This window comes from Natator depressus, chromosome 3 (genome assembly GCF_965152275.1).
Source record: "Natator depressus isolate rNatDep1 chromosome 3, rNatDep2.hap1, whole genome shotgun sequence".
Lineage (NCBI taxonomy): Eukaryota > Metazoa > Chordata > Testudines > Cheloniidae > Natator > Natator depressus.
Window position 1 is genome coordinate 89,593,060 of NC_134236.1, and position 27,903 is coordinate 89,620,962.

Genomic DNA, 27,903 nt, shown 5'->3' on the forward strand with positions numbered 1-27,903 from the left:
ACTCATGTGCTATGACCCCTAGGTGTACAAATGTTAAGGTTAGTCCTTATAGGGGTGCGGGGGAGAGAGAGAGAGAGACATTTAATTTATAAAATAAGACACCACAGTACATGCCGTCTCGAAGAAACGTTTATGTTAATATGCAAAAAGCCAGAGAACTGAATATTTAAATACTGAATTTAAAGCTTCTCTCACACAGAAAGCATCCCAAGACCAAAAACTGACTGTGGTGGGGTGTGTTATCCCTTTAAGGGACACTCTAGAGTTTACAGCCAAGGCAGCCTGCACATAATCAAGGAGCATCCTGCCTTTGGGGCTGTTCTCTATAAACAGGAAAAGGAAGCTGAGCAAGGGAGAGGTAACTACAGGCTGTAGGTTCTGGGGCACTAGCTTAACCTGGACTCTAGAAATCTTATTTTCTGATTACATGGTTGGTTGCTCTTACTCAAGGCTCCAAAGTAAGGGCCTTATGAACTGGGTTATGCATCACTTTCCCTAATCTGATGCCTTGGTGAAAGGGAGAAAGCCTGCCTGCCTCCTAGAAGTAGACTGGGGTTGGTCTGGAGGCCTTCTTAAAGAGCAGATGCTTTAATTTTTTTTTTTTTTAATTTTTTGTTAGTTTGGTATTTGACCTCCCCTTTCTTGGATCCTGTACACTGACTCAGGACTAAAATGCCACACCATGAATTTTGGAAACAGGCAGAGTTGTCTTAAATGGCCTCTGAAATTCCTTAAATGGCAAAATCAATTCAGTCTTGCAGTTTTACTCAACTTGCCAGTGCCGCTGGATGCCCAAATATTAGCAATAGCTAGAAATACTTTTATCATTGTCAGTTACATACATGTTTATATTAATCCACTTGGATACAGACCTAACACCATGGTGATCCATTTGTTTATCACCTTCAGGCTACACTATTGCAACTCACTACCCTTGGAGCTGACCCTGAAGGCTATCTATTCAAAAGCTGCAATATGTGTGGCATGAGATGTTCTGCTCTTAAAGTAAATTAAGAACACATGACTCTTGTGTTTCACATTCTCATCAGCTGCCAGATCAATTCCAGACCCAATCCAAGGTCCTGGTCTCCATTTTTAACTCAGGGACCACTAAATTATGAACTGCACTTCAGAGGGTCACTTCACTACTACAGAGAAGGCTGAACTGAGTCTTCCCACAGGGCAAGACATAATGTTTTACAAAGGAATCTTTTAATATAACTAATGTCATAAAATCACCCCAACTCTTTCAAGCCAGCTGCTGGGATCTAACCAGTTTAAAATAGCAACTGGAACAGAGATAGAAATGGAGTTCTTCCTGCTAGAGGGATAACCATGGACAGCTTAGAATATATATATATATATATATACACATACACAAACACACACACACACACTTTTGTGTATCTATCTAGCTATATATTTCCCTCTGGAACAAGCATAAATAGTTGGTTTGTCTATATATACTCCTTTTGTTTTCTTTTAAGACTTACTTTTTATTTAGAAATGACAACAAACCTTGCTGTTCGATCCCCATAACCTTGTAACTCTTGCATTATAGTTAATCATAATAAGCAGGTAGGGATTTAGCTGAAAACAGTCTGTCCTCATTAATATACTAATCTGAGATATCTACTATAGCAGGATGAGAGAGATTGCCTGAGGTAGAAGTTGAGCAGTCTGTCACAGGGACTAGTCCCTGAGGGGGTCAGGAACCCAGAATACCTGTAACAGGCTCCGCTAAGGAGAATGAGTCAACTCAATCTACCTATGGGCCTAAGTAACTGGGTGACAAGGTAGATGAGATAATATCTTTTATTGGACTGGCTTCTGTTGGAGAAAGAGACAAGCTTTAGAACTACGCAGAGCTCTTCTTCAGGTCTGGGAAAGGTACTCAGAGTATTACAGCTAAATGCAAGGTGGAACAGATAGTTTAGCATAAGTAGTTAGAATATATTATAAGGGACCATTCAAGGTGAAGTGGCCTGTTAGCCCCCTTGTAGTGAAAGGGCAAAAAAGGGGGGTTAGTGGATTACAGATTGTTGTAATAAGCCATAAATCCAGTGTCTTTATTAAGAGCATCATTTTTAGTGTCTAGCAAAACTAAGAATTTAAGCTCGCAGGCTCATCTTTTGAAAGTGTGGTACAGGTTTCCTTTGAGGATGAGGGCTGAGAGCTGAGAGATCAGATTTAGTGACCATTTTGTACAAAGTGTTCACCCACAGGTGATAGGGTGTCTTTGTCTTTTATCATTTTCCTGTGTGAGCTCATTCAAGAACGTAGTGATTGTCCGGTTTCACCCACATAGAACCTAAGTAATCAGGTGACAGTTAATTAACTAAGGAGTACGCGGGCCTAATAAAAGCTTACGAGGGCTCAGTCAGGAAACCCAGAAAAGAAGAACCTCCTGAGGAGAGACGCTCCTCAGGGAGCTGGGCAGGAAGCTACACCCAGTGTTCCTAAAGAACAGAGGCTCACAGAAGAAGGAAGAGGCCCAGAGAGAAAGTGTTCCCAGGCAAGGGACCAAAGCAGCCCAAGGGAATGAACTAGGCATGGGACTTTCTGGGGAGTCACTAGGGACTGGCTCAGCAAAGGACAACACATTGGGTGGGGGTGGAAGAGACGCTGGTATCCGGCTGAACACCCAGCAGAGACCCAAACTCCTGGCAGGGAATCCAGCCTGGGAGTGCTTCAGGGCTAGAGGGACTAAAACATAAAAGTGATTATTGCAGGGGCAGAGTTCCAGTGGAGTAGCTGATTGAAACTATCATTTTGTTTCATGTTGTTGTTTTCCTGTTAAATAAATGAAACCCTCTAAAGAGGGTGCTCTTTAATATTGGAAAGCCTTCTTTGATTTATTTATGCCCAGGGTGTAGGGAAACTGAGACAAGGGCTCACCTGCTGACCACCAGAGTGACCTCCATGCTATTTATAAAGTCACAGAAACAAAATAAAGTTTGCCCAATAAAAATGAACAGAAATGCTTGTTTTACTCAGTTTTGGTTAGAAGGATCCTCTGGTAAATAAACTGCAATGGATTTCTTTGAGAAAGATCACAAAGATTAAATATTATTGAAATACTGTATGTCAAATAGTTGGGATGAACTGAAGAAGATTAAACAAGAGAGTGTGCCGAGGAAATGGGTAAAAGGAATTTCAGAAGCAGACAATTGTCCATGAGGTAGTGATGTCATAGGAATGGTTTCAGGGCAGATGGAGGTAGCTAGTCTGAGAGGGATTATTATTATTGCTACAGTAGTGCCTAGAGGGCCCATTGAGCTCAGTATGGTATAGACAGATAGTAAGACAATCCCATTCCCAAAGACTTTACAATCTAAAAAGACAAAGGTTGGGAGGGGAAACAGACAAAGAGAGGCAAAGTGACTTGCCCAAGATTGCACAGCAGGTCATTGGCAGAGCCAGGAATAGAAACAACATCTCCTGGCTAGTGCCCTACCCACTGGAGTATACTATGTCTCAGATACCTGATGGACAGTTGGAATCAATAAGACCAGATTGTGGAGTGAATGATAACTTTAAGACTTACTGCATTCACTGTCCAAGAAGGTACTATTGTGTTCTGCTGCATCTCTCACAAGAAAGCCTGCTGAGTATCTGTTGCAACTCTTTCCCTGTAAGTGCCTAAAAAGTCACAGCCTCTGTTAGGCAGAGTCAAAGATAAAGAAACATATAACAGAGCACATGAGGAAATCTCGGAAGAAAGAAACTGCTGCTACTATTTTCTTTTAGAGTTGTTGTGATTACTGCTTATTTCAACAAAATTCTATAGCTCTAGGCCGACTGGCCTAAAGGTGAGACAGCATAGTCATTGTGGCCTGGAAACAATAATGTGACAAGGGAACCCTTATTTCCCAGCTGTAGTGTCATTCATGGGCTGACAAAACTCTTATTGCCAGAAGCCTGAACATTGCTGTTCTTGGCCTGCGTCCTGTAGTCCCTAGTGTAACTTTTCAACGCAAGATGGTTTATGCTTGTGCACCTGCATGCCCCCAGTGGACACTTTGTCTTTCTCTGTACAACGTAAACAGTTACAAGAATGTGTTGCTAAAACTTTCATTTGAGGTTTTAAGTGACTGTGTTTTCAGTCACGCCCCAATAAACCTTCTTTGTCTTCCTGTCTGTCCAACATACATTGCCTTCTGAGATCAGAGAGATTGCATTAAGAACCAGGATTGAAGTGGAAAGCACTGACAAATGTTCTCCTGGGGTTTTACTCTTGGGCAGTACTATTTTCAGTGAATGAGGCTAATTTTGGCCATGACATAGTTTTGCCATCTCATAGGAAAGAAAATAAAAACAGTCTGGACAATAGCAGGGAGTGGCTGGCCAACACAGCTGAGTTGGTGTCAAAGCAGTGTATAAACAGTTGTGAAAAATGACATGACAGTTTATGCTATCTTCACAAATGAGGCTGGCACCCCAAATAAAAGAATTTCAAATAATGATGAATTCATAAAATATATTAAAGATGTTTCACAAGCCTCTGTATTACTTTAATCAAAAGCCTCCAGTTTAAATAGGAATCTTCTGACTCTCTCAGTGAAGTTAATGGAAACCCTGTGTAAATGTAAAGACTATAGACAAATCATCTTGACATTTTGAAGGGCTCCATAATCCACCATTGGCAGGATCAGAAATCAGTTTCCAAATGGTCAGGAAAAACTGATTCAGAATCCATATGGATTCATCTTCTGATCCGCCTAATAATAGAACATGCAGTGTTGAACGATCACCTTTAACTCCTCCCCCATTCCCTCTGGAGACACTGTCATTTCTTTGTCTTTTATTCTATGACAGCTTTTTGTCTGTACAATTTATTAATTCTGGCTGATGTTACAAAGTTATAATTATGAAATTATTGTATCCAAGAGTTCTGCTATATGGAAGTTGAATTGACCACCTGCTGGCACAGGGTACAGCATGTGCCTACCAAACCAAGGACAATGGGTGATTCTGAAACCTTAACTACTGTACTCCGACCAAACAATGGGTATTCTAAGGAGCTGAAGCTAGTTGCTCCAATTTGTCTGCATGATGCGGGGGAGTGAAAAATTCTGAAACAAGAAAAAGGGATAGAGGTGGCAAAGCAAGGAGGAAGAAGGGGAAAGGCTTTTCATAGACAGAAGAAGCTTTGGGCAGGAGAGAGGAAGAGAACAGGCGTGCTTTCGTAGAAGGGAGCTCTGGTGAAACAGCAGTACCAGACATGGTCAGAAAATCTAGCTGCACTAGAGAAGGCTCCATGACTCTGATGAGAAACTCTGAGCTGCAAGGGAAGGATCATGCTCGGGCATGTAGAAAAGATATCAGGAGGGCCAAATTGCACCTGGAGCTGCAGCTAGCAAGAGATGTCAAGAGTAACAAGAAGGGTTTCTTCAGGTATGTTGGCAACAAGAAGAAAGCCAAGGAAAGTGTGGGCCCCTTACTGAATGAGGGAGGCAACCTAGTGACAGAGGATGTGGAAAAAGCTAATGTACTCAATGCTTTTTTTGCCTCTGTCTTCACTAACAAGGTCAGCTCCCAGACTGCTGCGCTGGGCATCACAGCATGGGGAGTAGATGGCCAGCCCTCTGTGGAGAAAGAGGTGGTTAGGGACTATTTAGAAAAGCTGGACGTGCACAAGTCCATGGGGCCGGACGAGTTGCATCCGAGAGTGCTGAAGGAATTGGCGGCTGTGATTGCAGAGCCCTTGGCCATTATCTTTGAAAACTCGTGGCGAACGGGGGAAGTCCCGGATGACTGGAAAAAGGCTAATGTAGTGCCAATCTTTAAAAAAGGGAAGAAGGAGGATCCTGGGAACTACAGGCCAGTCAGCCTCACCTCAGTCCCTGGAAAAATCATGGAGCAGGTCCTCAAAGAATCAATCCTGAAGCACTTACATGAGAGTAAAGTGATCAGGAACAGTCAGCATGGATTCACCAAGGGAAGGTCATGCCTGACTAATCTAATCGCCTTTTATGATGAGATTACTGGTTCTGTGGATGAAGGGAAAGCAGTGGATGTATTGTTCCTTGACTTTAGCAAAGCTTTTGACACGGTCTCCCACAGTATTCTTGTCAGCAAGTTAAGGAAGTATGGGCTGGATGAATGCACTATAAGGTGGGTAGAAAGCTGGCTAGATTGTCGGGCTCAACGGGTAGTGATCAATGGCTCCATGTCTAGTTGGCAGCCGGTGTCAAGTGGAGTGCCCCAGGGGTCAGTCCTGGGGCCGGTTTTGTTCAATATCTTCATAAATGATCTGGAGGATGGTGTGGATTGCACTCTCAGCAAATTTGCGGATGATACTAAACTGGGAGGAGTGGTAGATACGCTGGAGGGGAGGGATAGGATACAGAAGGACCTAGACAAATTGGAGGATTGGGCCAAAAGAAATCTGATGAGGTTCAATAAGGATAAGTGCAGGGTCCTACACTTAGGATGGAAGAATCCAATGCACCGCTACAGACTAGGGACCGAATGGCTAGGCAGCAGTTCTGCGGAAAAGGACCTAGGGGTGACAGTGGACGAGAAGCTGGATATGAGTCAGCAGTGTGCCCTTGTTGCCAAGAAGGCCAATGGCATTTTGGGATGTATAAGTAGGGGCATAGCGAGCAGATCGAGGGACGTGATCGTTCCCCTCTATTCGACACTGGTGAGGCCTCATCTGGAGTACTGTGTCCAGTTTTGGGCCCCACACTACAAGAAGGATGTGGAAAAATTGGAGAGAGTCCAGCGAAGGGCAACAAAAACGATTAGGGGTCTAGAGCACATGACTTATGAGGAGAGGCTGAGGGAGTTGGGATTGTTTAGTCTGCAGAAGAGAAGAATGAGGGGGGATTTGATAGCTGCTTTCAACTACCTGAAAGGGGGTTCCAAAGAGGATGGCTCTAGTCTGTTCTCAATGGTAGCAGATGACAGAACGAGGAGTAATGGTCTCAAGTTGCAATGGGGGAGGTTTAGATTGGATATTAGGAAAAACTTTTTCACTAAGAGGGTGGTGAAACACTGGAATGCGTTACCTAGGGAGGTGGTAGAATCTCCTTCCTTAGAGGTTTTTAAGGTCAGGCTTGACAAAGCCCTGGCTGGGATGATTTAACTGGGAATTGGTCCTGCTTCGAGCAGGGGGTTGGACTAGATGACCTTCTGGGGTCCCTTCCAACCCTGATATTCTATTCTATGATCCCAGATACCCCAGAGGATTCTGCCCAAGCCCAAAAAACTACAGAGTGGTGAAGAAACTGAGGCAGAGAAAGTGTATACAGGTGTGTTTATTATTTTGTCTAGATTTCTGTATAGCTCGCGCTGTTAAGTAAAGAGTAATTGTGTTTTAGAATCCGGTGCATAGTTTGTGTGTCTGTTTGTTTTCACTGTTATGTACCCCTGAAGAGGTAAACTGCAATCCAGAAGGCTCAGACCTTTGATGGCATTCTGTGGAATATGCAGGAGTCACCGGGGAGGCTTGAGGAAAATGGCACATGGGGCCCCACTGCCAAGATAGGCTTCAGACACAGGGTCTGTACTGGATTGAGTTCCTAGAGGCCCAAAGCCAGGCACAGCACCTAAACTCTGCATAGCTCCAGCAAGCTACGGCACATGGGATTCAATGTTTGGATCTCTTCATCATAGTCTGAGTATCCACAGGAGGAGCATGAGTAGATCTGTGACATGTTACTGCACTCCTATACCCAACACAGTTCCATTCATACTAGGGGACCTAGGGTAAAATTTTCAAAAGTGACTTAGGAGCCTAAGTCTAACTGTAAGTCAAGGGGTGCTTTTGAAACTCTTACCCCAAATTTTCTATGGTGTCAGATTTGTATATGTGCGCCACTTGCATATGCAAACATCAAGTTCTTATTTATGATTTATATAAAGTGTGTAAGTGATTTATAGACGTAAAAATATACATCCTTCTGAATAATTTATTATGTAAAAAGACAATTTATAAAAGAGATTATTTAAAATGTATATATTTGATTTCACTCCTAAATTCTTTTTATTTGCATATACCATGCTTAATGGCCTCTACTTTCTCTATTTTTACAATTGCCTTTTTTTCTCACTTTTAAACGTTATATAGACATTAACAATCATTTTAAGGCTGGTCTATTTTTAGTACATACACCGACCTGTTTAATCCCAGGCCTATTTCATTTTAACTCAGAACTAAGGAGTTGCACAATAATTAATGTCAAATTTCTGACCTGTAAGGAATGCTGCATAATGAAGCTTGGCATAAACTCAGTTTGGTGCTCCACTGGTAGTTTACAAGTACCAGGAATAATAATCATTATAACACAAAGATACTAATGTCTTACAGTTACATATCACCTTTCATCCTGCATTATTGTACACATTAAATATTCTGAAACCACCTCCTTCATCACTGAAACCTAGCCCATCTGCGTGGCATGCAGCTATATTTTAATAATGTACAATAGTAGACAACAGTTTGATAGGAAGTGAGGAAGAATAAGGCATTCAACTGAAATTGCAGGGAGAATTTAGGTTGTGATAATCTAACTACCCACTGATTTTGTACAGGACATCAGCTTTATACTCCCCCGGCCCGTCCGCCCTAAAAACAGCACCTCCAGTATCTCAATGTTTGTTCACACCATGTTAGGAAATTGGCTTAGGGAAAGATTCACCAATACCACTTCCTGCAGCATTCTGGGAATTAGATTTTCCTGGAGCTGGGAGGTCTTCCAGCAATGGAAACATTTTAAAAGGATTTTTTAAAAGAATTGTTGAAAAAATGTAGTACACATAGAAAAGAGTCCCAAGAGTGATTTGAGAGATGGAGAAAATGCCTTACAGTAAGACACTTAAAGAATTTAATCTACTTAGGTAATCAAAAAAAGATTGAGAGGTGACTTGATTAGTGTATAAGCACCTTCACATGGAGTAAGTATTGGGTGTGAAAGTGGAGTAGAGAAAAGTATACCAATGGCTAGAAATAGAAGGCAGACACATTCAAATTAGTAATTAGGCACACATTTTTAACAGTGAAGGTGAATAACCGTTGGAACAAACTACCAAGAGAAATGGTGCATTCACCATCATTTGATGCTTTCGGGTCATGACTGGATGCCTTTCTGAAAGTTATGCTTTAGTCAACGACAAGTCATTGGGCTCAATACAGGGCTAACTAGGTGAAGTTTAATGGCCTGTGATATATAAGAGGAAATACCAGATAACATAATGGTCAATTCTGGCTTTTTTTACTATATGTCTATGAAGACCATTATATCTCTGTATTCTAAGTGTGAAGAATCAGTATGTGTCCCAGAATACAACAAACTTAATGTCAAAACTCATGAACTACAGAGGCCATTCCCCAATTGCCTTTATATTAAGATGAAGTAAATTACCACATCTGGCTTCTGTTGCATTTTTATTAATACCAAACTAAGCTTTTATCATTTTGATTAGGGTATTTTAAATTATTTAAATCAATATATCTGATGGAGATTGCTGAAATTATGAAAGTAAGTTTTGGAAACCCAATGTGCTAGGATATTAAAATATGGAGGTTTCAGAATGGGGATAGGACATTTTTACAAAAAAAGTTAATCCCTTAGCCCTAGTCTACACTGGGGGTGGGGGTTGACCTAAGATATGCAACTTCAGCTACGCGAATAATGTAGCTGAAGTCAGTGTATCTTAGGTCGACTTACCTGGCCGTGAGGACGGTGGCTATTTGACCGCTGCAGCTTCCCCATCGACTCCGCTTCTGTCTCTCACGAGCTGGAGTTCCGGAGTCGACGGGGAGAGCGTTCAGGGATCGATTTATCTCGTCTAGACAAGATGCGATAAATCGATCCCCAATAGATCGATCACTACCCGCCGATCCATCAGGTAGTGAAGACCTGCCCAAAGAAAAATCTGCTGTAGTATTCTGAACACAGCATCTTGTTATCACAATACTTTGTCTTTACTGTAGAATACTGTGATATTTTATAAGGTATATCAATAATAGAATCACAGGGCCCAAACCCACTCCTTCCATTGACTTAAACAAGAGCTGGACCACACCATAGAAAACAGAGATGGAGAAGATGAATTAAACCATGTCATCCATTTCCTGAGCCAGAGCAGAACAATATCTATAATATATTAGCTATGGCTTTGTCCAATCTAATTTTAAATATCAGAGGTAAAGTCTTCCAGCACTCCACACTGCTATGCTTCTATTATTGCCAGAGTTGCAACATAAACTACAGTTCTTTGCTAACTACAGTGTAAAATTTTCAATTTTATCTAACAAATCTACTGCAGTTTATTTATGTGATCATCTTTTATTGCCTTATTATCTATGTAGCAATAAATGGCTTCTGGGATTGATGAATCACCAGTGTGAAGCTGCAAATGTTTAACCAATCTCCACAGCCCTTTCCTATGATTAGGAACCAACAATAAACATAAAAACTGAAGCAGAAATCCCTTCCTTATTTTCTTCCCTTGTGATAATGGGGTAATACTGTGCTGTGTTTCTCAAGCTTTCCAGTGACACCTGTGGGGATGTAGCTAGGATTGACGAACTGATCAATAGTCAAGGGATTGATCTCAGTGGAAAGGAGTAGTGTGGCTGAACATGTGAAAACCAATCTCTTTCATGAAGGAATAAGGGCTGATTATCTGGCCTCTCACCTTCTTTGTTGTACAATTTAAGTGGTACCAAATGTGGTATCAGCCAAACAAATAACTGAATGACCTATCGTTCCTGATAGCTTTTAAAAAATTAGTAGGGAGAGTTTAGTTAGGACTAGGGGGACGATGTGTTTCTATGTTGCTCTATCAGTTCTGATTCTAGTATTAAAAGGGAAGCTTGTTTCATGGAGAAGTGAATAATATATAATGCATCATTAATATGCAGATCTCAGCACACTTTACATAGGTTGGAAAATAGTACTCCCATTTTACAGAGGGCGAGACTGAAGCAGAGAGAGAGGAAGGCCAAAATGTTTTTTAAAAGATGCTAATTTTGGATGCCTGAAGTGGCCGTTGATTTTGGGTGTTCAACTTAAAATACCTTCCACCTGATTTTCAAAGGTGCTGAGCACTGACATTCCCATCGTGGGACTGGGGATGCTGAGCACCTTTGAGCTTGGGCATTCAGTTAGGGCATTCAAGATCATTGGTCACTTTAACGAAAAGACAGAGAAAGAGATTAGTCTTACTCTCGCTGTACCTTAATTTTTGTCTGTGTAAAATGGATGGCTTCCAGCATTACCAAAGACAACAAAGAGATGAAATATTGAGTTAATATAGTAGAAAAATCAAATACAGGGGCCACATTATGCATTCTGCTGTTAAATGCAGGGTAGTGAGAGAAGTAGTATATCTGTTAAAATGGCCCAAAATCTGTTAAAGGGGAGAGAAGGTAACATGACACCATCCTTTCCTCAAAACCCAATGAAGTCCCTTCAGGTGAATAACACACATTTGGGGCTCTAAGCTTTTTTTTCCAGTTTTGTTTTGTAAGTTGTCTTCTATAGATCCTGGGTTCACAATGCAAAAGGTCCTGATAACGGATCATACTTGTAAAATAATCAGAGAGGCCAGGGTGCATCATCAGGAGCCTACTGATTATGTGCACTTGAAGAATAGGGAAGAAATTGTATGTCGCCATTCCAAAAAACAAAAAAAAGTGAAAAATAGAGGACAGACATCCCACACAAGCTAAAAACTTAAGTCCCTCAGTGGGACTTTCCTGAATCAGAGCCATTAGAACCTCACAAATGCTTTGTGAATGAAAGAAAACTTATTATGATCGCTCTCTCTTTTTTTTTTTAAATGTTTATATCAACTATGCTTGGTTTTGTTATCAATGTGATTTGTGCCATCTGCTGGTAGATGTTGTTTTACAATGCAAAGGATACTTAAAATTAATTTTAAAAGTAAAGAAAAAGTCAAACATATGCCACATTATTCACACAAGGGTATACAGTATATAAACATCAGCAATTAGTAGAGTATGTCATAAATATGCAAAATGTTATCACATTTCCAATCGCTATTTAGAGTATTTTACTCTGTATTACTGCTCTTAATAACAACAGAGAGATTTATACAAATACAGATTCTATAACAATAAAACTTTATAGCAATATAGCACCTATCCACCAGAAGGATTTTTACAGCCTACAGATTATAGATAAAATGATCACTTCACCTACTGATGAAATGCAGCTACCTCTAGAATGTCAGCCATTTTGTGCCAGCAACATTATATGATGGGGCAGGGAGCTTGTGTTGTGTGTGTGAAACTGAAGAACAAATGAAAGAGCAGTGGGAGTTTAGGTAAGCAGGATATAAAATCTTAGTACAAAGTGCCACAGAATCTTTAAGGATCTCAAAATAGCAAACTGAATCCAGAATATGCCTGTCTTTGAAGATGATTAGATACTCTTTATCAGAAAATAAGGCTATTTACAAAACATGAAAGTGGGCTCTTGCTGAGGCCTGACAATATTAGCAATTCAAAGTGATGTGTGACATACCTGGTTTTAATGTTTTGATTGCCACTGGTGTAGTATTATTCCAGAGACCTTCCCACACCTCACCAAATTGACCAGAACCTAATCTTTTCAACAGTTTCAGAGAATTTCGGTCTATCTCCCACTGGTCTGCAGTTTTGTATGACAAATCGAAAGGAGCAGGAACTTTTTTCTGGTATAAAGAACCAAACACAAACATTAGATATTTTTCTATTTGTTCAGCAGTGTGTATAATAAATCTTTGCTTAAAAATGTCAGTTAAAGTTGCAGCTAGGAGGAATAAAGTTATCTTTATCATCTGTGTGTTCTGTAAGGAAAAACACAAAAGACAACATAAACAACTACAAATCCACATCTTGGGTACCTCTTATTACAAAAAAGTTAGTTGAGCTTCAAATAAAACTTTTAAATGAAAGAGCAGCAGTTACCTGATATTGTGTAAGTCTTGAAAATGCTACAACTAGTCAAAGAGCCTCTACATTTTAAAAAAATCAACTCCCCCTTGCAAGCTTTTTCGAACAATGAAATGTTGCCAGCATGAACCTGATGGTTCTGTCTCAGTAATACTTATAGACATCTAGAGTTATGAACTTGGCGATTTTATCTCAATATACAGAACTATTCATAAATCACAAGTTGGCACATTCTTTTCCTGCAGCCACACAATTATTTGTTCAAAATGTCAGGGTATTTTATTATGAATGTGTCAGCTCCAAGAATGAAACTGTTCTGCTGTCCACGCAACTTCATCAAAGAATCAGGTCATCATTTTGCAACCTAGCATCTGATAACCAGCAGCTTAGTTTGAAAATATATATTTTGCACAATATAAAATTAACTTTACCTTTATACAGGGCTTCCCGAGCTTTACACAGAGGCCATCGCTGTTATTGGTGTAGTGGTCAACAAAAGCAATCAACGTTTTAAAAATATTCTTTTGGCTAAGAAAAAAGCCCTCTTCAGCCTCCTGTCGGATCCTGTAGTGTTTCACAACTGCTCCATCAAAGACTAAAAAATAAATTGAGATATGAGCTCCCAGCTACTAAATATAGACAATAGTACAATATAGCTTATGGCCAACATTTTAAAAACAGAGTAACCCAAGTCAGGTTCCTAAATGTATATTTAAGGACATAATTTGCAAAAGTGCCTAACACCCATAAGTCCCACAGGTGCCTCATCCAGAGGTGGGGGATAGGGCCCCGCTCCAGCCAATGGAGACCCACGTGCCCTTGGAATTGTTAGCACTGGACCACATGAAGTCAGAACCAAGCCGGAGCAGTGCATCTGACTTCCTGACCATGGTGGATCATTATGCCAGATTCCTGGTCACCACACCCCTCAGGGAGATCATGGCCAGAGCAACCATAGAAGCCTTCTGGCACTATTTTGCCCAGCCCTATGGCAACCCTTCTGCGGTGATCACAGACCAAGGCATGCCCTTCAAGTAACAGATGTTTAAGGAACTTTGCTCTCTGTATGGCAGCCACAAGCTAAGGATGACAGCCTACCACCCAAAATACAAAACCCCCTGCAAGCAAGCCAACCAGACGCTGCTAGCAGGGCTCAGGACCTTGGCAGAGATGTGGCAGAGAGACTGGCCTTCCTACTTGTTGCAGGTGACCTATGTGTATAACAACATGGTGCGCACCTCCATGTAGTACACCCCCTATTTCCTGATGTTCGGCAGGCATCACTGGTTGCCCACAGACATGGCCATGGGATCCCAGGGAGCCACAGTCTGGGGGGGCCTCAGATTGGGTCCATGAGCATCACCAACACCTCTGTGAGGTAAACCAGATCACAGCTGCTAGTATGTTGCAAGCCCAAGACAGACAGAAACAGAGTTCTGATAGACATGCTGGTGCCAGACCATGAGTGCTGGGCAATCTGGTCTTGTTCAGTCAGCAGAGGTGCTCCAAACTGAACACAGCCTGGGTCCCATCATCTGTGGGATCCCATACCCCAGATGACCCAAATACAAGATTAGAGCAGAGTCAGCAGATAAAGTGGAGAAGCTGGTCCACTGCAACATGTTCAGGCCTTGCCACTTTGAGCCTGAGCCACAAAACAGAGTGTGGGGAGGAGATCCGAGTCCTAGTAGCCAGGAGGCAGGGCTGAAAGGAGTCATTAGGCTCCCACTGCTGGGATGGGTCACATGGGGGGGAATCCCCACTGGAACTACCCTGTCCCTCATCCTGGTCCTGGGGCAGGGGAAGAGCAGAGTGAGGAGGATGGGGGCAGGGCAAGCAGGAGGGACCAAAATCTAGCCCTGAGACAAGAGAAGAGCAGAGCAGGGAGGAGTCACCTGAACATTACAGTGGGAGCTAGGGGAAAAGCACAGTGAGGCAGAAGCACCCTGAAGTCCTCAAAGATCGAGGGTCCCCCTTCCCAGCTGATACAACAATGATGAGGGTGGCCAAGCCATGGGGTATGCCCTCCACCTGGGGACAAGTGTGTTTACATCCTGGCAGGTGTAGGACTGGGAGAGCCCTTTCCTTTCTCCGTCCTATCCCCTGTTCCCCCACACTCTATGCAAACCCAATTGGCTGCTCCAAAGCAAGAACACAGAATTAATTATGGACCACTTGGGAGGGCTTGAGCCAATGAGCAGATGAGGGCAGGATGGAAAACCAGCCCTGGAAAGATTTGGAGAGAGAACAAAGAAAGAGGAGCAAGAGAAGAAGTAGCTAGCAGCACAGCTGAGCCAGGGCAGAGTCTGAACTAGAAGCTGATTGGAGGACAGCCAACTGCTGTACTGGTGCTTGTACAGATGCACATACTGGAGCCTGGAAAGGAGAGCTGAGGCCATACAATATACAATAGGGTTGTCAACTTTCTGACCCAACAAAACAAAACACCCTTTTCCTGCCCCTTCTCCGAGGACCCGTCCTGCTCACTCCATCATCCCCCCTCCCTCTGCCGCTTGCTCTCTCCCACCCTCACTCACTCGCTCATTTTCACCGGGCTTGGGAGGGTCCCTTTTCAACTGAGTGTTCGGTTGAAAACTGGACACCTGGCAACCCTACTGTACAACAAGACCCACCACTCTGAGCTCACATTTCACACCAGCATCAGATTGCATGGACAGGTTGGAGTGACCCAAGGAGCGGACTGCAGTGGTGTGCATCACAGAGCCTTTATGTATCTAACCATGCATGTGGGGTTGGAAGGAAGGGAGTTTGTGTAGTCCCTGCTACAGATTCTGACCTGGATCTACTCCTGGCTTTGGCTGGGTTAGATAAAAGCGTTATTCTATTGCTAAGTGTGGTGCTTGATCCAGGTGTGAAGTGTGACCCCCTAAAAGGGAGAGTAGGTGTTTGTGCAGAGGCCTGTGGCTGGGACCTGGGACCATTTCCCGAACACTGGGAAACCCTCACCTGACACAAAGGTGCCCACCACCCATAAGTCCTCCTCAAAATAATGCACCTTACATTGAGGTGCCTAAATGTGGATTTAGGAGCCTAACTTTAGCCGCCTGGATTGGAAAAATTCTGACCCATAGGATCTGACACATAGACATAGCAAGACATTTTTCCCTGGGCAGCTTATATTTCCCATCCTTTCAGACATGAAAGACACCAAAGATTGTCTAATTCAGCAAAGCAATTTCATCTGTTTCTAATATTTAGTTAATCAGTGTCGGCATTCCAAAGAGCCACTTCCAAATGGCAGACATTTAAAAGCAAACACACACTGCATGTAAGCCAGGGGTCTGAATGATTTCTCTCCTGCCATCTATTGATAAACTGGTGGAAAAGACCTCACAGGCAGTCCTTATTTGCATAGACACACATACTTTGCCTATGTGATCAATTTTGGCTGTTTTGGGTTAACATTTCATAGAATCATAGAATATCAGGGTTGGAAGGGACCTCAGGAGGTCATCTAGTCCAACCCCCTGCTCAAAGCAGGTCCAACCCAAACTAAATCATCCCAGCCAGGGCTTTGTCAAGCCAGGCCTTAAAAACCTCTAAGGAAGGAGATTCCACCACCTCCCTAGGTAACCCGTTCTAGTGCTTCACCACCCTCTTAGTGAAAAAGTTTTTCCTAATATCCAACCTAAACCTCCCCCTCTGCAACTTGAGACCATTACTCCTTGTTCTGTCATCTGCTACCACTGAGAACAGTCTAGATCCATCCTCTTCAGAACCCCCTTTCAGGTAGTTAAAAGCAACTATCAAATCCCCCCTCATTCTTCTCTTCTGCAGACTAAATAATCCCAGTTTCCTCAGCTTTTCCTGATAAGTCATGTGCTCGAGCCCCCTAATCATTTTTGTTGCCCTCTGCTGGATTCTTTCCAATTTTTCCACATCCTTCTTGTAGTGTGGGGCCCAAAACTGGACACAGTACTCCAGATGAGGCCTCACCAGTGCCGAATAGAGGGGAATGATCACGTCCCTTGATCTGCTGGCAATGCTCCTACCTATACAGCCCAATATGCTGTTAGCCTTCTTGGCAACAAGGGCACACTGTTGACTCATATCCAGCTTCTCATCCACTGTAATCCCTAGGTCCTTTTCTTCAGAACTGCTGCCTACCCATTTGGTCCCTAGTCTGTAGCAGTGCATCGGATTCTTCCGTCCTAAGTGCAGAACTCTGCACTTGTCCTTGTTGAACCTCATCAGATTTCTTTTGGCCCAATCCTCTAATTTGTCTAGGTTCCTCTGTATCCTATCCCCACCCTCCAGTGTATCTACCACTCCTCTCAGTTTAGCATCACCTGCAAACTTGTGAGGGTGCAATCCACGCCATCCTCCAGATCATTAATGAAGATATTGAACAAAACCGGCCCCAGGACTGACCCTTGAGACACTCCGCTTGATACCAGCTGCCAACTGGACATGGAGCTATTGATCACTAAAGTCTTAAATCTTCAATGAAGGGGTAATGAAACGTTGTTATCCTTATTGTATGACTAAAGGGAAACAGAACTGTGCTTAATATGTGCCAGCTGAGAGGTCACCATAACCTGAACCTCACTTGCTAAGCATGGGGTAGTGAGCCAAATCCAAAGGAAGGAGAGGATGGGTGGGTGTTCTTATCTGATAGAGAGGAATGTGTTTAAGAGCTCTAGATGTTCTTTGATCCCCTTTCCCCCATGTTTAAAACCGTTTGTATGCTCAGTACACTTTTTAGGAACTGCAATTCCAGTATGTCTATTTAATGTAGTCTTGCTGATATGTGGAGCCTCATTTTTTTATTTTTGTTTAACTGGGAAAGCAAATTAATATATAACTCAGTCCCTTTCCCCTCCCCTCCTAATGTGTGTACTTGTAGTACAGTATATGGGACTCATTATCTCTAATTTGAAGATCTAAATATTGGCAAGTCTCTTATGTCCCCTTTTGTCATGCTAATAAAGCCTTTGCTTCATACCACACCATTATACCCTCATTATATTATATATACATACTCACACAGGCAGGTGTGTATGTTTGATATAAGTTCCTGAAATGTTAGAATAATTCAAAATGTTGTCAATTAAAAGTTTAGTTTACCATGGAGTTTTTCTGATCATTAATCCAATTTTAAGTGAATAGAATGTCCCCCACCACCCACACACTTACGCAGGAATACATATTTGTATTGTTGCATGCGATTGCCAACAACTGCCACCAGAGGGCGGTTAGGTGACATTTAAAACAAGTTTCAGAGTGGCAGGCATGTTAGTCTGTATCAGCAGAAAGAACGAGTGCTTGTGGCACCTTAAAGACTAACAAATTTATTTGAGCATGAGCTTTCATGGGCTAAAGTCCACTTCATCAGATACATGCAGTAGAAAATACAGTAGCAAGAGAGATATATATACAGAGAACATGAAAAAATGGGGGTTGCCATACCAACTCTTAACAAGACCAATCGATTAAAGTGGGCTATGATCAGCAGGAGAAAAAAAACTTGTATAGTGATAATCAGGATGGCCCATTTCAAACAGCTGACAAGAAGGTGTGAGTAACAGTAGGGGGGAAATTAGCATGGGGAAGTAGTTTTTAGTTAGTGTAATGACTCATCCACTCCCAGTCTTTATGCAAGCCTAATTTAATGGTGTCCAGTTTGCAAATTAATTCCAGTTCTGCTGTTTCTGGTTGGAGTCTGTTTTTGAAATTTTTTTGTTGAAGAATTGCCACTTTTAGGTCTGTAATTGAGTGTCCAGAGTGGCTGAAGTGTTCTCTGACTGGTTTTTGAATGTTATAATTCTTGTTATAAGTCTGATTTTTGTCCATTTATTCTTTTACATAGAGACTGTCCTGTTTGGCCAGTGTACATGGCAGAGGGGCATTGCTGGCACATGATGGCATATATCACATTGGTAGATGTGCAGGTGAACGAGCCTCTGATAGTGTGGCTGATGTGATTAGGCCCTATGATGGTCTCCCCTGAATAGATATGTGAACACAGTTGGCAACAGGCTTTGTTGCAAGGATAGGTTCCTGGGTTAGCGTTTTTGTTGTGTGGTGTGCGGTTACTGGTGAGTATTTGCTTCAGGTTGGGGGGCTGTTTCACAGATCAGAAAAGTAACATCATTCCTACTTTTATGGTTTATTTCTCTATTTCAGGGGGTCCAGAGAATGCTTTCTTGCACTGGGAAGTAAGACAGTATTTTTGCGCATCCTGTTAAAACTTTAATTGATTTCCTATTCTCTCTAGATGAAATTTGCTTTCATGTGGAGAACCTGCATGTTTGAGGAATTATTTATTTGTATTCTGGAGCATCTTAAAGGCCCCAGAGTTGAGTATTAGTGTGTTAGGCTCTGTACAGACATGGAAGAGAAAGACAGTGCATGCATAAAGGACCTGAAGCAGAGCTCCATGTTAGCTTGAAAGCCTGTCTCTCTCTCACCAGAAGTTGGTCCAATAAAAGGACCTCAGCCTTTGGTGCCGACTCCATGGGTGTTCTGGGGCTCAAGCACCCACAGAAAATAAATAGTGGGTGCTCAGCACCCACCAGCCACACCGGTCAGCTGTTTGGCAGCTGGCAGGAGGCACTTGGGGGAGGGCGGAGAGCAGCAAGCGGTGGGCGGGGGCCTCGGGGGAGGGACAGAGTGGGGGTGGGAAGAGGCAGAGCATGGGAGGGGCCTCTGGGTGGATTGGGGGAGCACTCACTGGGAAAAATAAAAGTCCGCACCTATGACCTCAAAATTGTCTTTCTAATTTAAACCAAGACAGCCTCACAAATACAGACCAACAACAATAAAAAAGCAACTTGGCAAGAGCACAGACCTCAAAAACTACCGCGCAACTTCTTACCTCTCCCTTTGTCTAACCATTCTCTTCCCCACCAGCCTGCACTGTCTGCAGCTGCCTGTCATTCCCACTCTTTGCTCTGCCCAAATGTCATCCTCCTCCTCTCCCCCAGCCCCACGGGAAACCAGACAGCCTTGTTCTGGGAGCACAAAAAAGACACATAATTGCCAGATGTATCTTGACTGCTTCCACTCCCGGCAGTGGGACCAGGGGGAGTCCCATGTTCATCCCTAGGAAGAGGGGGTAGGCAGCCCACATGGTCCAAGTCTGAAGGCAAGCAACAAACTCAGATTCAGCACGTCCATGCAATTTAGTGAGGATAGGTATATTTGCTTTCTGTGGTCTATAGTTTAAAAAGAAGGTTGTAACAACAGGAGTATCTGAGTTTTAAATGTATGTATAGAAGTATAGCAGGTGCTTTAATGTATTGTCATTTAATGCAGGAAATCTTGCAGATGTCATTATTCAAGAAACAGAGACAAGCCTCTTGCTTTTATTGGCAGTGACACTCAATTAAGCTGAGCACATCTAAATTATGGTTTTTAATTAAAAAGAGGCAATGCCTACGATGGCACAGGCATGTTTAAAAATTAATGCCTTTTACACCAGATGCTAGAATCATCAACATAAAATTCCTTCTGCAACATACGCATTTTTTAAATAAAAAAAAGATATGACAAACATCAAGCAGTTAGGATGATAGCAACAGATTTCTATGGCCATCTAAAGTTTGATGTGGTCTCAGTTTAACCTTTTGTGGCCCACAAAAACCTCTCATTAAAATTAAAAATTGAAATTGAATTCAAAGTCTTGTTTGCCTTCTAAATCATTTTTGAAATGTGAGTTTTTTCCACAATGACACATTAGAAATGAAATGTGTTCATTTTAATGAAGGTTTTTTTCCTCTTCACCCTCTGCCACCTAAATAGATTTGCCTATTAATCTCTCCTTCTTATATCTTTGGCTCCATTATATATTGGTGTGAACCTCATAGATTTCAGGTTACAGGGACTTGGGCAAATATATTTATCTGTTTTGATCTTTGCAGAGTCAAATCCTCTGGGGTTTTGCTTTGAGTTTCAGGTACAAATTAAACTCCAAACCAAAGTTAAACAGCTGAAAACACGAGGAGTTTCACATGGTTTCCACTCAATATAAATACATTTGTTCTAGGTGACTCAAAATTATGTCTAAACTGACACCTCTCCTCCCCTGCAATAGTCAAATCCCACTTTGTAGAGGTCTTCAGTAAAGAAGTATTGTTGTACAATACTGAACTATCACACAATTAATAGAAATGGGTCAGAATCCCAGACTTCTGAACCAGACCCATACTTTTTTCAAAGTGTGGGGGTTTTCAGATCCTAGGCTTTGGTTCAGGTTCCTCTTTTATAATTCACTGGTTACATATTATATGGATATAATTATATATGTGTGTAATTATACATCTTTATAAACATCCCAAAGCATAAGTCTGGGATCCATAAGGGTGCAGTTTCCTCTTGTTTTACACTGATCTCGGTGTCTGAGCAACCTCCGTGAAATGGAAAATATCATTAGGAAATACTTAGCTGGAGTTGCAGTATTTTGTTGCCTTTGTCAGCCTTGACAGGGATGCAAGATACTTTTTGATTTTGCTTTAAAGCCTAAACTGTCTCCAGGTGATTTACCACAGCCAGAATGTATGTGGATGACAAGCTGTTCACTTTCCTAGCATGCTGACACATGCCTCAAAATACTGCAAGCTCTACTGCACTCCATTCCAGTAACAGCAAAAATGCTGTACTGGGCCAATGTAATCAAGTGGGTGGAATCATCCTAATTTAATCCAAGTACTGAAGAGTCACTAGACTACTCTGTGAGCAAAAATTTTGAAAGCTGCTTCCAGTTCATCTCCAGGTATACAATATTATACCCCCACTGACAGTCTTCTCTTGTAATTCTCGTGGCTTATATTTGTATCACAGATCTGGTGAACAGTGTCTAAGAAAATCCATCATGGGATAATATTTCATATTACCTATTAGGACTAGCGTTAAAAAGAAGTAAGGTTGGCTGCTGTAAGTAAAATTGTGCTTTTCCCTATTTGGTAGGTAATCAGTCTATTTTCAGGTACAAATTTTACCAGGAAGCCCATCACATATCTTGAAGCCAGAATGAGGGATCTTGAATAAATAAAAAAATTAAACGTACCACCATAGATACAACTAACTTTTCACTGAAGATTGATCATGTGTTTCTGAAGTCTAGTTTTGCCAACCGATCCCACAAAAAGATCAGTTTAAAACTAAGGATATATTCTAGAGATTCTACTGTTTTCATACCCTGTATAGATCTGCCAAGTGCCAAAATGTGTTTAATTTCCACTCTGAACCAGTAGGTGCATTGATGTACAACTCTAAATGTGTTTGTGGCTCTTTAATTATGACAGCATTTACCATTTCAAGGCAGCTGGAACAATGAAAAGCAATAAGCACAGAAAGTTGATTTGAATTTTGAGCATATTAATAAAGAACTATAAAGTAAAAGTTAGTAAAGGCCTACGGCTCTTGCCAACTTTTAGGTATCTCTTGGGAACAAGAGATTATTATGGATTTTAATTTCATTCTCATGCATGCAGTTTATCACTTCAGAAAATGAGAAAAGAAAAACAGGCCAAATGAAAAACTCTTAAGTATTTCTCAAGGTAAAAAACTGTGATACCTGAAAGAGAGAATTCGCCTTTTTGACTTTCGCTTTCTCGGATTAGGAAGGCTCCTGCCTGATTTTCAGGGCACAACAGTTGTTTCTCTGCATCTGCTCGTGTGACTGGTCCAAAAAACCATCTAAACAAAGACAGAAAATTCTAGCATTAATTTTACCAGTCACTAATAATTAGCAGAAAAGACTGTTACACTGTGTCTACTAAGCATACAACATAGCATACTTTATTTTTGCAAACAAGTAAAGGGGAATTTTGATACAACTTGTATTAGATTATTGAAAGAAACAAACAAACAGGACAATACACATTATTAGAAGATACTACGTAAATACCTGAAGTAAAATCCTGACCACATGGCAGTCAATGCCAAAACTCCTGTTGATTTCAATGGCGCTAGAATGTTATGCTTGATAGAGAGTCCTTACTAAAAAATAGACTCACCAGGACTATCTTTAAATAGCCCTTTGAAAATAATTGATGCCAAGTCCCCTTTGAATTACAGAGGGATATATGTTTTTATGATTAACCTTGATTTGTAATTTATGAATGCTATCTGTACCGAATAAAATAAATTAATTTTTAATTAACTAAATTATGCTGAACAGATTCTTCACAATTCCAGTTCCTTGCTGATTTATGAAGTGACTAATTGGCAGTCATTTCAGGCCTGCTGCAGTGAGATAGATGAGCAAAAACAATGCCCACCTCATGTCACAGAAAATGCTTAAGTGGCTGACTATGGGCTATGAAAATCAGCTAATTTAAAAACAGTTGTATAGCACTCCACCCACGCATAACACCTCTGATTTTCAAAACCTGTTCAAATAACAACTCAGATGGAATGCTGAAAATGAAGTTTAGCTAATTGTATTGAGTTATTTGACAAGAATGTACCTGATGAAAAAATGAGACGACTGCTCATCAATTTCAACTGGGATTATTGAGCGCCTGGCAAAGAAAAAAGCCTCTCTCTAAGATTACCACTCTCCCCTGCCGTTGATTTAAAAGGTGATAGAGAGTTATCGAAAAGTGGATTGTGTACCCTTTTGTGTCAATATACACAAGAATTCCTCTTAAATAGATTATTGATAACCATGCTATATGACTCTCCAGCAGGAATCAACTTATTATATTATACATAATTAGCCAATTCAACAAAATACCTTATCTGCCAATTACCAGTGAAAAGATCAGAAAGAGTCATCAACAAATTATGTTAGTACCCGGAATGCTTAGAGTAATCCAAAGGAATTAAGGAAATAAATAAAAACATATAGTGAAGCTTTCAAAATAATAGCATCCTGCTTGATTGACCAAACATTACAGTGTGAGTAATGTTTCTAGCATGAAGAAAGAGGAACTAAAAAAAGACCAATGCATATGGGCCAGTCTTGATCTCATGCTAAACTGTATATTTGCTTTGGTTAACTGTATATTGTTATATATACATTAATGAGTGTTATGTACAACTCTCTGATCATTCTAACCACCTGAAGGCCTTGATATGCGTTTGGAAAAGGAGGGAATCTGAATGTAAAGCCAATATCTAGAATGCATTAGTAAAATACTTCAGTCTGATACAGTAATTGTTTGATTTGATGGACCTTGGAAAAACAAATTAACCCATAAATTTGCAAATCCCCTGATTGACAGAAACACTGATCAAACCAATATGGAGGAGACAAAGCACCAGTTCTGTTCAGTACTTTTGAAATCCCATGTGAAACAGGGTGCATCCCTGCAAAAGAAATTAGAACCACTCAAAATTCTAAATACTGGTTCCAAATAGAGCATCACACATCCAAACCATGTAAACTACATTTTTTTAAAATAAGTAAACCCATATTTCCCTTTCAAATCCGTGGACAGTGGGATTTCACTCCAGTAAAGGTAAACAGAGTGATTAGCATTTTTAGGCTGAAAAGGCATAAAAACAGGAGTTTAATTTCATATTACTTTTTCCTGTCTTAAAAAGGTGTTGCATTTTGGCTGGCAGCACAAATTACTACTACTACAAATCAAATGACCCCAAGATAAACACACAACCCTCTATTGTTTATAAAACAAAATAGAGCTAGAATAAATTGAAGAAATCAAATGCAAACAAAATGCAATGTAGCTCTGTGGTTGATATTTTACATACAGAATAGTTAGGAAATTCAAACGGATAATCCCTAATTATATATTCTTATAGATATTAAAGTATTAAAGTAAAAAACATATTCTGTAATACAAAGTACAGCATATGCAAGTGGGGCCCAATTTATGGCTAAACTGGGACCCACATTTTCAAATTCCATTACACTTCGGTATGTAAAATCCTCAGGCATAACATTAAATTAACATAAACCCTGATATGGGAAAGAGTTTAAGCACATGCTCAACCTAAAGTATGTGTTCAAGTCCCATTAACTTCAGTAGGTTTTAAAATGTGATTAAAATGTAACTGCACTTTTTGAATAATCTTGATTTCCTGAATGGGGGCCACGGGTAGTGTTGATTTTGTTTTGTGGGAGTTTTTGTTTGTTTGTTTCTTGACTTTATTGACCTACTTCTTTTCACGGATATAAAACTTTTCTATATGTGCTATTACCATAATATATTTAATGACAACAAGTGGTCAGGGTCCTCATTTCATGAATACTGATTTAAAACTTTTGATTACAAGGTCTTTTTCATGGCTGCTGAGCCACTTCATACAACGCAATATGACATCTAGATATTAGAGTGAATCTGGAAATTGTAGGTGCCCATTCAATGTAGCTTAATGACAGTTGGAAGGATTCTTTCTTAAAGATTCAAAGTAGGCTGAAGGCAAGGGAGACCAAGAAAATGTCACTAGAAGGGGAAATATAATTGAAACTACTATTTTGGAAGGGAAAGCAGCAGGTACATCCCTTATAGTCTTTCACTACCACAACTGTATACGATTCGCTTAATGCAATTCAGAAAGGGTTGTGTGCAAATGGGAATCCCATAAGGAATGTGATTTTTTAAAGCCTAACTGAATAATACTGTTAGAAAGGGGGTCCAAATACAGAGTTATTGTGTATACAGTCACTATTGTGCAGTGCCAGGCATGTCAGGGAATAATAAGATAATCATTTATTATCCTTGCCCCTGAGATACATGTTTAGTTGTGATCCACTTTAAGTTCTTAGAAAAACACACCCAAATTCAAAGTGGTATTTTCATTTTAAACTGATGTTTAAATTCCTAGCATAAATCTCTACAGGCCTGTTTAAAATGTTAGTAATGAAATTATATGAAAAAAGGGTTTTAGTATTTTTGCCTAGTCTACTTTTGTTCATCTTAAATTGACAGTGCACCCTAGAGAGGGAATTAATGTGTCAAAGTAATTGCTTAGCGTGAGCAGAGATTATAAGGGAAAAGGAAGATCATATGTAAACAGACCCCTGTAAGAGAAGAACAAGAAAGTCAATCACTGTCTGTTATGGTCTTAACTTCAGGTGACCATTACTTTCCAGTTACTTTAAATTGCTTTATTGGCAAATCAAATGTCACACATCAGATTCACTGGAGTGTTTAAGTAGTGATTCATATGCAATTTCAATCTGTACTTTCATATGGGCAGGGCTCACTTGAGGCTAACAGGTGTCAGAGGCTAGGACTCTGCATGGAGATACAATACTATTTTGACAGGTTTCAGAGTAGCAGCCATGTTAGTCTGTATTCGCAAAAAGAAAAGGAGGACTTGTGGCACCTTAGAGACTAACCAATTTACTTGAGCATAAGCTACAGCTGTAGCTCACGAAAGCTTATGCTCAAATAAATTGGTTAGTCTCTAAGGTGCCACAAGTCCTCCTTTTCTTCTTGAGAATACTATTTTGCTGACTCAACAGGCTCTGATTAAGGAGAACAAAAGGTGGTGATTTGTTAAAACAGGAGAGGAAATGCAACATGTAAGTCCAGCGTAGAATTTTTGGGATGATTCCATATGAAAGAGAGTTGGGAATTTTCCAGCTAAATATTTGTTGTTGATGTTGGAAAATGCAGATTCTTCAAAACAGAAATAGTTACCCAGAAAGAGTCATTTTGGATTCAAAACAACCTTATATTCCAAAATTTTAGTTAATGGATAACAAAAAAAAAAAAAGGTTTTATATACATTAAAAGGTTGAAATTAAATCACAATATTTTTAAATGATCAAAAATGAAACATTTCAATTGAGATTTCAACTTTTTGTCCCAGTTTGAAATAGGAAAAAACAAATATCTCAGGACAGTAAAACTATTTCCTACCTAATGCTACTATATATACTTTAAAATTTAAATATATAAATATTTAGTATTAGGTGTCAAGATATATAATTATATAATGTTATATAATTATAAAAGCTCTTGCAATGTCTGGTTTGAATGAAAAAAGCTTTAATACTATTAAAAATATATAACTTGTATACCATGATATTCAAAAAACCTATGTTAAAAGAATGTTAAGGTTGAAAAATTAAGAACTCAAAAGGTAGGAAATGCCAGAATTAGGCCCCTTTGTGCACATTTGTTATGATGTCCTCTTTAATAACTAGGTCACATGTTCCCCATCCTTAGCGCAAATGATGGATGGTGATAACTGAATGAACAAGCAGCTGTTCAAATATTGTTTTATCCTCATTGCTCAATGTGTGGTCCCATGCCTTCATTACTGCCAAGCCTGGAGGTGCCAAGGCTCAGCCCTGGCAAGCCCCAGCACAAATTAAGCACTGGATTGAGTCCATTAATCCCATTTATGCCCAAGGTCCCTTACCAGCAAGGTATTCGTGACCCAGAACTCTTCTAGTGCCAGCAGCTCTTGGCGCTGGCTGGGGAAAGAATCCCTCCTGTTGGGTTAACATCCCCCCATAGAGACCAAACCAGAAGGACCCTTCCTCAGGACAGCATCGAATTCCTCTAGTCTAGGACTTCTGCTGTTGCCTAGTGAAATATTTCATAGGAGTCAGGTTTCTTTGAGACTTAGCATTCATAGTCCCTGCCTTCTGGAAACTCTCCCACCTGGGAGCATTCTCCCTGCCTTTCCTTTGCAGGTGACCCCCCAAATCTCCCCCCCAAAAAAGTATTTTTTATGAGAACTTTAATTTCCTGCAGCCTGGAACTGTTCCTCTCCCAAGGATCCACTCTTCTCCTAATTCTCTTCTGCACTGGAAACAGGGTCCCTTTCATCATGCCTAGGTTCTTCCCTACCTAATTAACTGGTTTCCAGTTATTCAGTGATTAGTTAGTCTGAGGGGAACCTGAATAGCCTTATTTTCCCTTGTGGAGCCTGTCAGAAGTAGGCTGAGCCCCTGACCCTTCAGAGGGCCAGCTACCTTCTGACAATAAGCCTTAACAACGATGTACATGCCAACATATTGGAAAGACCAAGAGCCTGTAAGGGCCATCTCTGGGCTGCAGATGTCCCTGTGGCAGCAGAACCTGGGTAGTTCCATGGTG

General features: G+C 40.8%; 1 protein-coding gene across 1 annotated transcript in view; it reads right to left on the minus strand.

Annotated features, from left to right (window-relative positions):
- FRK (fyn related Src family tyrosine kinase) overlaps nucleotides 1-27,903 on the minus strand; it is a 71,872-nt gene that overhangs the window by 17,015 nt on the left and 26,954 nt on the right. Inside the window, exons 2-4 of the mRNA XM_074948281.1 lie at nucleotides 22,452-22,573; nucleotides 13,345-13,508; nucleotides 12,504-12,672 (exon numbers count right to left, since the gene is read on the minus strand). Coding sequence (XP_074804382.1) covers nucleotides 12,504-12,672; nucleotides 13,345-13,508; nucleotides 22,452-22,573 — 455 coding nt within the window. The remainder of the gene's footprint in view (nucleotides 1-12,503; nucleotides 12,673-13,344; nucleotides 13,509-22,451; nucleotides 22,574-27,903) is intronic.